This window comes from Ananas comosus, linkage group 2, assembly GCF_001540865.1.
Source record: "Ananas comosus cultivar F153 linkage group 2, ASM154086v1, whole genome shotgun sequence".
NCBI lineage: Eukaryota > Viridiplantae > Streptophyta > Magnoliopsida > Poales > Bromeliaceae > Ananas > Ananas comosus.
Genome location: NC_033622.1, coordinates 12,634,327 through 12,645,407, shown reverse-complemented (window position 1 = coordinate 12,645,407; position 11,081 = coordinate 12,634,327). Strand labels below are relative to the sequence as shown.

The following is an 11,081-nucleotide window of genomic DNA, read 5'->3' as shown; positions in this document are numbered from 1 at the left end:
TATATATATATATATATAGTTGAGCTGGAATGCTATCGGTAGTAAACGGGCTCCGTTGCCAACCATTTGTTTTCGATGATGGAGCTTTCAAATTGACGATCGGCACCGTTGAACATGATCTATATCATTTGAAGTATCTAGAAATCAAATTTCAAATCTTTTCGACATCATTTACCTAATGATCGAAGGGTTTCAAAATTAGTAATTTTAATGGTTGATATGAGGAGTTTTCTCGTTAAACGGTGTAAAGCTATCCAAATCAATTAAAGTTTGGTTAGAAAATTCTTTAAACTATTTAGAATAAGATCTATACTCTCGATCATGATTACAACATTTTTATCATCACTTTTCAGAGAATATTCATTTTCGGCGATTCATTTTTACGCCCACTTGATGGACAAGAAAACAATATGGAAAAAGCATGAAATTTGATTTCTAGATACTTCAAGTGGTATAGATCATTTTCAACGGTGCCGATCGTCGATTTGGAGGCTCCATCATTGAAAACAAATGGGTGACAACGGAGCCTATTTGCTACCGATAGTATTCCAGCTCAACTCTCTCTCTCTCTATATATATATATATATATATATAATTAATGCTTAGCACGCTGATAATATCCTAATCCATTATTTCAAACAGTGATATGATCACCTCTAGACGTTTTCCTTTTTATTTTTTCTGACCATTTACTTTTGTGTTCGTGAGGACCATTAATGCAATGGCCACCACAAAATTAATGAGAATAGTTTGCCTTCTATATTAATTCGTGATGTTTGATGATGGTTTTTCTTTAAAAATAAAATACATATATACCATCAAAGTGGTTGCGTACACGTTACTCTTTGTGTGTGTGCTGTGTGTGTGTGTGTGTGTGTGTGATGATGATGATGATGATGATGATGATGATTTTGCCCAGGCAATTTAAGTTGTACACAACTGTTGAACAACGAGTGCTGGGTTGGGACGTGGTTGGGTTTACTTGGGTTTGAATTGGATATGCATATAACCAATTGCAAGGTCAAAACTTCAATGCATTTCAATGATCACATAAGGTCATCTACCTGAATCAACACTGCATAAATTTCAAAGTTTTCCCCTCTAAAGTTGCATTCCAGAGTTGTTTAATAGGAAGGAAGTTAAAATCAGTTTTTCAAAAATAAAAACTCTAAATTGAAGCTTTTGTTAAAGCTATTGGAGGAATTTTCAATAGAAATTTAATGGTGCTTATTCAGTCAACTCTATTTAACTAATACTTATGCAGAAGCATCAATTAATCCAGACAAGCTGATAAATCCATTTGGTATTAAGACTTGTACAACGTTATCGCGTAGAAAGGAGCTGAAACGAAAAGAAATATATCTGAGCGTAATTCCAAAGGAGGCCTAAGTGGACTGGGATATATAGTGAAAATGTTATTCATGATATGGGCCATTGGGCCCTGCATATTCCTTAAAGCTTTGTGTAATCTCTAGATGCAAGTTATAACTAGTCCTTCAATTCGAAACCTAAGGATGCTTAACTAAGTATGCTTTTATGTAGGATAATAATGTCGATTGAAAAGCACGAACGCGAATGGAAAAGCAGAGAATTCGATTTGCTCACAAATGTAGCCCTAATGCATGCTTCTTTCGTAAAAGATGTTGTTCATTTTTCCTTTATATGTTGTTGCTATAATGCTCTCCATTTGAAGCTATGATAGAGAACAAACCTATACTTAACTCTTACTTGAAAATATGTAAAAGACCCAGGATTTATATATTACTTTTCCTTTTCTAGTTTTTGAGAAAGTTTTAGAGGCTAGACACTTTTAATTGATCAAATCATGACCCGACCCAACCCAACCCAACCCAACCCAACCCAACCCAACTCAACAAGTTGCACTTAATTTCCTCTATGAAATTACTGGGAATCTCTTTACTTGGCTGCTACTAGTCACACTCCGGCATTATGTTTTAAGGAAAAGATTATTCCCACTAGAGGTGATTTAGCGTATCCAAAAAGAAAAAATGAGACGTTTTAGTGGATTAGTAAATTATAATTAATCCCCTAAGAATTTCCTAGTTATGTGGTTGATGACCTGTCACAAATATATAAAAAAAAGCAATTATTTGGGAGGAGTACTCATGAAGGTCAAATTAATTAAGTGAGAGGCTGGGACTCATCCAAGGAGGCCACTCAATTCAATTGGAATTTGGAACAGGCTGTAGCATTCCCATGAATTGCCCATTACCACTGTATGAGAATCTTCAAAAACCCCAAGGCACACATCACAGTTTGACTATTCATGCGGTCATACTGACTCGTGCTATTAACAGAACTAATTTTACTATTTTATTCTGATTAGCAACGATAAATTCGGTCTAGCTAGAAACATACAGATTTGTCGACTTTGGTTACCTGAAGTGATTAAATAGTAACCAGCTCAATGAATCTTTGTGTCTACAGTAATGACACCATTATGTGAGCAATAAAAAGCCAAAGGCTTACCAAAAAGTGGAGAAGACTCTTTTGCTGAATACTCAATTACTTCTTCAGCACCCAAATCAAATGCTGGGTAAAGAAGTGACAGAAAGAATTCTGCATGTCATCTCTCTTTAGGAGCCAACTGCCAACACCAAAACTGTGTCCTTGCAAGATGTTAGATGAATGGCTGGAGACCCTCTTTGGGCTCCTTCCTTCAGGTGTGCATTTACTTCAAACCTTTTAGCAGGATGGTGACACTAGCTATAAATTTGGACAATCTATATATATCCTGAACCATATGTACATCGCATCGACTTATCCGAATAGCTTGCATGTACTAGCCATTAGTATCCCTGTTTCATTGTAAATTTGTATAGTTTACTAAATATTTCAAAAGGCCAATCTCATTACAATCTTCAGAAAAGTAGAGCATACAAAACACTAACCAAGGCCATGAACAATGAGATCCAATCACTTCCATTCCTTTCCACAACAACTTGTACACATTTAAATATTTATGTAGTCTTTACAAAGGCCGCATTCATAACATGGGCATGCGTAATTAGAGGTACCTAACGAGCAACCTATTCCAGGAATCCGACAAAACCAATGATCTGTAATAAATTTTCAATCTGTTTTATTAAAAAGACGTATACAAAAAACCTCAAGAGTCCTTAACACTTTTGGACCACAAAGTACTATTTTAGTAAAAAGCGGCTTCTATGGGGCCAAAATGTACCTGAATCTGAACTCATAGGGCAGAACTTGTATTGGATGTGGAACCACACCTCTTCTACTCATCTCAAGGCATTTTACTGCACTGTCCCTTAGTTCACTCGGCAATTGCAAACAGATCCAGTCCATTAGTGACTCTAAATCCTTTGCGAAATCGAGTAGATACCAATCTAATAACTTCGGAATCGCCAATTTGTTTGGCATTGATGTAGCCACTGCGGCTTGTAGGTATTCCCTCTTGGCTGTTTCCAACTGCTTTTCAACTTGAAATGCGGTGTATACTCTCACCTTCATTTAAGATTAACGTCGAAGTGTCAGCGGAATAATGGTATTGTAGTTTTGAACAGTTTAACAGTACGTAGCTGCGTTAATGTGGCCGACAACAAGGTACAACCAATTCCGCTCTGCATGAGATGCTTCATTATGCCCTTTAACCTCTTTACCGCATATGTCAGAAGAACCCATTCATAAATTGTTGCATAATACCCGGTAATTAGTTTAAGCATGTTGCCAAATAGAATTTAGTTGTGAAAGAGACGGTTACGAGCAACCGAACTATCATAAAATTTTAGTTGATTATATCGTGTTTAAAAATGAAGTGGTGTACTTTAATCTGCATATTATTAATCATGACAGAACAGCCGACATAATAAAGTAAAAGAATTCAGTATATGTGAAAAGTTAAAGATAATTATGTAATTTTCTTTAATAAGAAACTTACAGCAGGAGAAGACCAACTTCCACATGAGAGCGCAAATGTAACTAAGGGTTCGGGCCACTCCAATCCAAGTATTCCTCGCATTGTCATGTCATCACTCTTCATTCCTTTTGGGCACGCCTAGTGATTCATATTATAGAAGAAATCAATTAGTTAATAAAACCTAAACCTTTCGTTCAACGAAAAATGAGAACAAGTAGAGACACTGCCTACATTTTTTAAGTGATACGGGGACCTCAAAATGAAATGCTCAATTGCCATCGCACTGAGCAAGTGGCCACCAACATTTATTGTAGCCTGAGAAAACCAGTAGATGAAGTTGGATTAGATAGAGATTTGGGTTCATCAAATGAGGAACCTCAGCTTCTTAAACATCTGGTTTAAATCTTTCCCAAAAACTTACTAGAGAACAATAGGTTAACATCGTACCTTCGGCATCAATGCAACAAGCATTTGAGGACTAGCAGGTAACCCTTGATCAAGAAATGCCTAGAACATACAGTAAAGAAATAGCTCAAGAGTGGATCAAACAATATTCCTTTCTGTATTTATATGATTAACTATTAAGGAGGTGCGATTAGTCGAAGATTATTGAAGGAAACCACGTAATATTATATTCTTCTGTTGTTGCGTTTGGAGGCAACCAGCATCTGTAGATGGTTTATTAGTTTTGAAGGTACAATACACGTACATGCGTAGATATGAAGGAAACTCTATAATTGTTAGATAACCAACTAAGAAAGCCCTGAAGATTAGTTATTTAATTAAGCACTAATTCACCTCAGACTCAGAGTTTATTAGGAATAAATAACTTACATTCATCATGCATGAATTATATATGTTGATCCAAAATGCCAGCTTCTGCTGATGAGTAAGCCCCAATAGATCCACCGATGCAAGCTTTTTAAGTAAAGCTCTGAATTAAGAAGTAAAGCAGAAGCAATTATAAGGCGCAATAATTCATTTCAATTATTGAACAAAATTAAAGTGCTGAAACTCACTTTAGCCTCCTATGAAGCATAGAAGAACTTGTGACTAGATTTGAATTAACCGAACTTGCTTCAATTACTCGAAAATGATTGTAGGGGCCAATATCTCTCCTTCCAAGTTCCAAAATACCGTAAGGGTCTCGCATATCTACATTTTCGGAACTCTCGCAGGAACCAGAAACCGAAGGAGATGTGCCCATCTCCTCTTCCGTGCTCTCTGTGGAACTCATCTGCGCAAAAATGCTGATAAGGCACCTTAAGATTTCCTCGGACAATTTGTTTGGGCCGCTCGAATCATCAGATTGCTTTTCATCTGAATTGTTGAGATTGCTGTTCTCACTGCATCTTTTATCTGCTACCGCACATTCTGGCTGGGATGCAACAATAGGATAAAATAACTTTACACACTAAAATTATCATATAAAGGAGTAAATTAAAAGAATTAAGATGTAATTTTAGAAAGAAAAGAAGCATTAATCTACCCGAGCCATCCTCACTTTGGACACTTTCTTTGTCGGCGATTGCTTGCAATTTCTAGTCAGGTTCGTGCTTAGCTGATTCTCTTTCCCCTGTCGATCATCATGAGAGGACGAGTACAAACTTTGCTTCCGCGGTGTTTGCTTGCCATTGGCGAGCCGATTAGATGAAGCCCCATTTGGTGTTCCATCGTAATTGAGCAATTGAGCGCAAGGTTTCAGTTGCGGGCATCGATTGTTGCACAAATCCAATGCACCCTCTTTCGTTTTCTTAGATGACGCGATGTAAATTGCCTCTTGGTAAAGGCCCTGCCGGAAATTTACAACTTGCTCTTCGAGCCGAACCACTTCCTCTTCCAGTACAGCGACTTCCGCCAGAAGCTCTAGTGTCTTAAGAGGATGCATACTCAAAATTAAAACTTTTCATATGTACAGATTGCGAATTTCCTCAAGAGAATAAGGAATGGGAAGTTACATAAGAAGGGAGATAAGGAGGAAGCCGAGGAAGAGCACCAAGAGGTCTAGTGAAAGCCCTTTCCAAAGCTCGGTGCACATTCTCTTCATGCCGAAGCTTCTTCCTAAGCTTATCAACCTGCAAAATTACACAAAGAAGAAGACGAAGAAAATCAAATGCTGATAATAAATCAATCCTTTTCCTATTTTCTTTGGGTGAAAAATTAAGAAGAAATGGTACATCTTGCTGTAAAGCAATCTTCTTCTCTCTTCTAGATTGGTTTCGGTTGGGCCCGTTTCCTGAATCCGCAAATCGATTCCCCTGCATCTCACTCGTCCTCTCCTTCTCCATCTCCTTCACAAAAGCGACAATTTTTATAACAAAGTACTCGTATAAATTATCAAACTGGCCCCCAAAAACAAAAACAAAAAAAAAAAAACGGTTTTTTGTGATTAATCCATCAATGCACGAAGTTGGTTGCAAAAGAAATCGAGATACCCAGCTCGAATTGGAATCCGAGGTCGCTCCATTTCCCAAAGAAAACGATTCCACAACCGAAATCGAGGAGCCCATTTCGAAATTTCGATCAAAAACCGCCAAATTTTCAAACCTTTTGTAATAATAATCAGTAAAGAGTACATAAGATTTATAAAAAACAAGTTTTTTTTTTAAAAAAAAAACAAATTCCCCCTGGAGAAGATCAAAAGACCACCTCGTAATCAGCATCCAAGCGCACCCTATTAATCAATTCCAAACAATTACGAAAAAAAAAAGGGCCTCATCTCGAATTCGCCCAACGAGGGCTCTCAATTTCACGAAAGGAACCGACTTTGTAAAACTAAGAGCAATAAAAACGGAGATTAAACAAAGACCCATCTCGGGTTTGCTCAAAAGAAGCCTACTTTATCGTGCTCCGGGGCCGCTCTCATGCTCCGCAACGCAGTTCTCACTCTCGTATCCATCTCCCTTTCTCTCACTACACTCTCCACTGCTTATTTCAAAAGCGCTTCCTGAAAAACAGAGAGAGAGAGAGAGAGAGAGAGAGAGAGAGAGAGAGAGAGAGGAGGAGGAGGAGGAGAGGGGGAAACAAAAGCTGCAAACGTTAACAACCCAACACGGCGTATAATTACAACAACTGGCGATGTACAGAGCTCGCGCGGGTATATATTAAAAAACACAAAAAAGGAGAAACCTTGTGGGAGGAGTAATCGCGTTCCCTTCTCGGAGCGGGAAAGCCAAATCCAGAAGCCATTAATATATATTATTATTGTTAAGCGCTTCTTCCTACAGCACTTTTCTCAGAGCGAGGGGGAATTAGGAGAAATGTCGAAGCATGATGCGTCGCATGCTTGAAAACGCTGCGGGTCTTCTTCTCTTATTCTGTCGTCGCGCTCGCTCGCTCGCTCGCTCCGCCCCCACCCCTCCAATCGATGCGGATTTGTACGCTTCGTCGCTTCCGCAGCTACCGAACAAAAATATATTGGTGGGAACACTCCCCAGTACAGAGAAAGCCTGCTGTCTAATACTCGCACAATCACATTTTTTATTTTTTATTTTTTTAAAATTATAATAAAAATATTTTTTTTAAAAAAAATTATGATGGAATAAATAATTTTTTTTTAAAAAAAAATTTTCATTAATTGGGAGGACACTGTATTACTAATATGATTATTATATTTTAGACTTGACGTTGCAGAAAAATAAAAATATCGTACTTTGCATATCGTAACTAGTCGATTACAATACAGATTTTATAGTCTCATTGAAAAGCGTTGTTTTATTAGCGTTAGCTGAACCTCTATACCGAATATGTCTTTATACTGAATAAGTCTTAAAATTATTTTATCTGTTGCTTATAATGTACAATGTATAAATTTTTGAATAAATTTAATTATTCTGTGGTGAATAGAACTTTCATTATTTATTTATTTTTAAAAAAATAAGTAGCATACTATTCGTTTTGTTTATTTCATTTAGAAATAAATTTAGCTGAAAATGTGAATCAACTAGAATTCGAACTTAAAACTTCAGATACTAATCATTAAATCTTTTGCTACTTACGCTAGGAATGATCGGTAACTTTTATTATTTATTAATTTTTAATAATACTTATAATTATTATTATTATTATTTACTGCTACGCGAGTTCACGAACTTCCACCAATTTCTCACCTAAAATGCTTTACTGGCGAAAATACTAACAATTTAACTTTACGGCCGCACATCAAATTCACTATTCGTATCGCTTTAAAAGTCGTGCATATTATTATTTACTGTGAGCAGAGAGGCAACGTTACATTTTAATTCTCGCAAAGTGGCTCGCGCCGGCGCATTTTTAGGTAGGGAACGGGTGCGCGAGAGTGGCGCAGGTTAGCGATGGGCCCGGCCACGCGGCCCATCATTGGCTAACGTGCGCTAGCACACTTTCCAGCTCCACCACACTTTTTATTTTTATTTTTATTTTTCTCTCTCTCTCTCTCTTATCTTTCTCCCTTTATTTTCTTTTCTAACAGCGGTTGAATTGACCATATTGCCATTCATACAACAAGTGACTTTAAAAAGAAATTTCAACGTAAAAAGAATCCACATAAAAAAAAAGTGTCCCTTGCCTTAGACAATCACCGAAGAATTTTTAATACCATACCATATATAACAAACCAAATTTTACTAATAAAATTATTTTTTTCGATTGACTGTCTCTAATATAAATGATATAACAATTGATACTTAGTATTCAAAATTTTAAATTCGAAATCAAATTAATAAAAATAATAAAGTAATTTTTATCATTGGTGGAGCGAAAAGATCCAATTATTACTAAATACAGTATATATGCTTCAGCTACAGTAATACTTGTTTTTGACAGTATCAATTGTTATATCATTTATATATTACTAAAATAAAAATCTCATACAAAATATTATCTCAATAAATAATAAATTTGTAAAAAAAATAACATGAATGCACCAGTTAAATAACAAATTAATAGGACGAGCCAAAAAACAAAAGCCCCCATTTAATAAAATTCTAATAATTAATGGAACATATTTGTTGCATACATCTACAATATAGGAAACAACCTCAAATTTAGTTGGGACCAAAATTTTAATCATATTGGGAAACATTGGCCTAACATTAGGGCCCAAAATAGAAATTGTTTTAATAACCAGATCACAGGAAATAAAGAGTACGTACCTTGTATTTTTACCTTCTCCAATAGGGGAAAATAAGGGCATTTTTGTCATTTCATCATTGCATGCCAAAATGAACGAACCCACCGCCACGTGAAATCTTTTGCTCGAGTCATGCTAAGATACGCGTTGCCACCCTTTTACTAAAGCCAATAACTAGAGCTACTTTTCTTTTTATATATATATATATATATATATATATATATATATATAGAATTAGGCTGGAATATTATTAATAGTAAAATATTTTTTTTACTATTAAATTTTTAATCCTTAGATAAAAAATTGTAAGGTCAGAATGATATTAGTCGGTTAGAGTTGAGTGGTCCCCCTAGGGTTGAGTGGTTTCCACTGGGTTATAGTATTTAATCCAATGGTTAGAAATAATGAAAATAGTTGATCCAAAGGCTAAAAAACTGGTAGCAACAATGAAATTTTGCTACTAATAATAGCCCAGACCAACTCTCTCTCTCTCTCTCTCTCTCTCTATATATATATATATATAGATATATAGAGCAGAGCTGCTGTGCTCTCAGGAGCATGGAGGCCTTCGTGCTCCTGAGCCGTTTTCGATGATGGAATTTTCGAATCGACGATCGGCTCCGTTAGACTTAATCTAGCGTATTTGAAGTTTCTAGAAAATAATTTTTGCGATTTTTCTATATCATTTACCTAGCAATCAAAAGGATTCAAAATCAATAATTTTTAACGGTTGAAAATAAAAATCCTATAAAAAGTGGTGATATAGCACTAAAATTTTAGATCAGAAATAATGATCTTGTTGTAGATAGTATAAAGAATTTTGTATCAAAATTTCATCTGATTTGAATACTTTTACACCGTTAAACTTGAAAACGGCAGATATCAACCATTAAAAATTATTGATTTAATTTAAACCCTTTCGATCACTAGGTAAATGATATTAAAAAATGATAAAAATTATTTTTTAGAAACTTCAAATACGCTAGATCAAGTCTAACGAAGCCGATCGTCAATTCGAAAATTCTATCATTGAAAACGGCTCAGGAGCATGGAGGCCTCCGTGCTCCTGAGAGCACAGCAGCCCTGCTATATATATATATATATATATATATTATATTTAAAACTCCCTCACCTCTGGACTCGAGACTTTTGCAAGCTTCATGACGTAAACTTGAATTAAATAGAAATAAATTAATAATGTTAGGAGCCTGGAGTTGTTGGAACTTAGAACCTTTTATTCTGATACTATATGAAATAACCGTTGTACTATAAAAACTTAAACAGTTAGAGAATGATGTTTATATATTTTTTATATTTAAGCGAATTAAATTAAGAATTTTATACATTGATAGATAAAATTTATCAAATTTGAAAACTTTAATTGCTTTTTAGTAAATAAATTTAAAATATTTAATAATTGATAGCTACATAAAATAATTATATTTTAATAATTTTTTTTACTCAACTAACCTAAATAACTTAAATAAAAAAAATTGATGTTAGTAAAATATTTATAACTTAAGGATTCATTTCAAAATGCCTAGAGTCTAAGAAAATCTTTTTAGTTCGAGTTACTCTACACAGAAAAGCAATATTCAGGCAAAGGCCTTCATATTAGAGACGAGGAGTTGAGCTCCTATGCTTTTTAAAGTACACTAGCTTAACACTTTTGTAATTTTTAGTCGTGGATCATTTTAAAATTAGTGCAGTATTAATAAAGAAGACTTAATGGAATAAATCGTTAATAGTGCTATACGGATTTTAAGACCATCCGACGGCTACAAAATTATATGTACATATGCTTTTGTGCTTTCAAAAGTATAGAAGCTCAACTCTAAAGACAAGTATATATAAAAAAAACTATTTTAATGTAAATTTATCATATATAGCCTCTTATGCAAAAAATTTCATTGAGGAGTTTTTAGCCGATGTCTTGTTAAGGAGTCACGATCCGCTATTCTGTGTCACTTTTGTTTCTATCCAAAAAATTATAATCTCTCTCTCTCTCTAATTTCAAATATTTTTTAAAAAATTTAGTATTAAAAAAACACCCATTCACCGAACCATTGA

At 35.0% G+C, this 11,081-nt stretch overlaps 1 protein-coding gene across 2 annotated transcripts; it reads right to left on the bottom strand.

Moving 5' to 3' along the window:
- LOC109706701 lies at nucleotides 2,921-7,254 on the bottom strand. Of its 2 annotated transcripts, none has more exons than XM_020227658.1 (11): nucleotides 7,031-7,254; nucleotides 6,741-6,848; nucleotides 6,079-6,192; nucleotides 5,860-5,976; nucleotides 5,406-5,774; nucleotides 4,921-5,279; nucleotides 4,736-4,835; nucleotides 4,349-4,408; nucleotides 4,133-4,216; nucleotides 3,923-4,039; nucleotides 2,921-3,489 (listed from the first exon to the last, which is right to left on the bottom strand). In XM_020227658.1, exons 2-11 carry the CDS (start codon nucleotides 6,798-6,800, stop codon nucleotides 3,187-3,189), a joined length of 1,683 nt encoding a protein of 560 aa, XP_020083247.1. In that variant the 5' UTR covers nucleotides 6,801-6,848; nucleotides 7,031-7,254; the 3' UTR covers nucleotides 2,921-3,186. The 2 variants fall into 2 exon arrangements, with proteins under 2 accessions (XP_020083247.1, XP_020083246.1); XM_020227657.1 differs by having other exon boundaries at nucleotides 5,391-5,774; nucleotides 7,031-7,252.

Coding starts and splice junctions, on each gene's coding strand:
- LOC109706701 (XM_020227657.1), bottom strand. CDS start 6,800: ATGGATACGAGAGTGAGAACTGCGTTGCGGAGCATGAGAGCGGCCCCG. Junction 4,409..4,735: donor ATAATTCATGCATGATGAAT/GTAAGTTATTTA, acceptor TGTATGTTCTAG/GCATTTCTTGATCAAGGGTT. Junction 3,490..3,922: donor GAAGTTGGTCTTCTCCTGCT/GTAAGTTTCTTA, acceptor TCTTAAATGAAG/GTGAGAGTATACACCGCATT.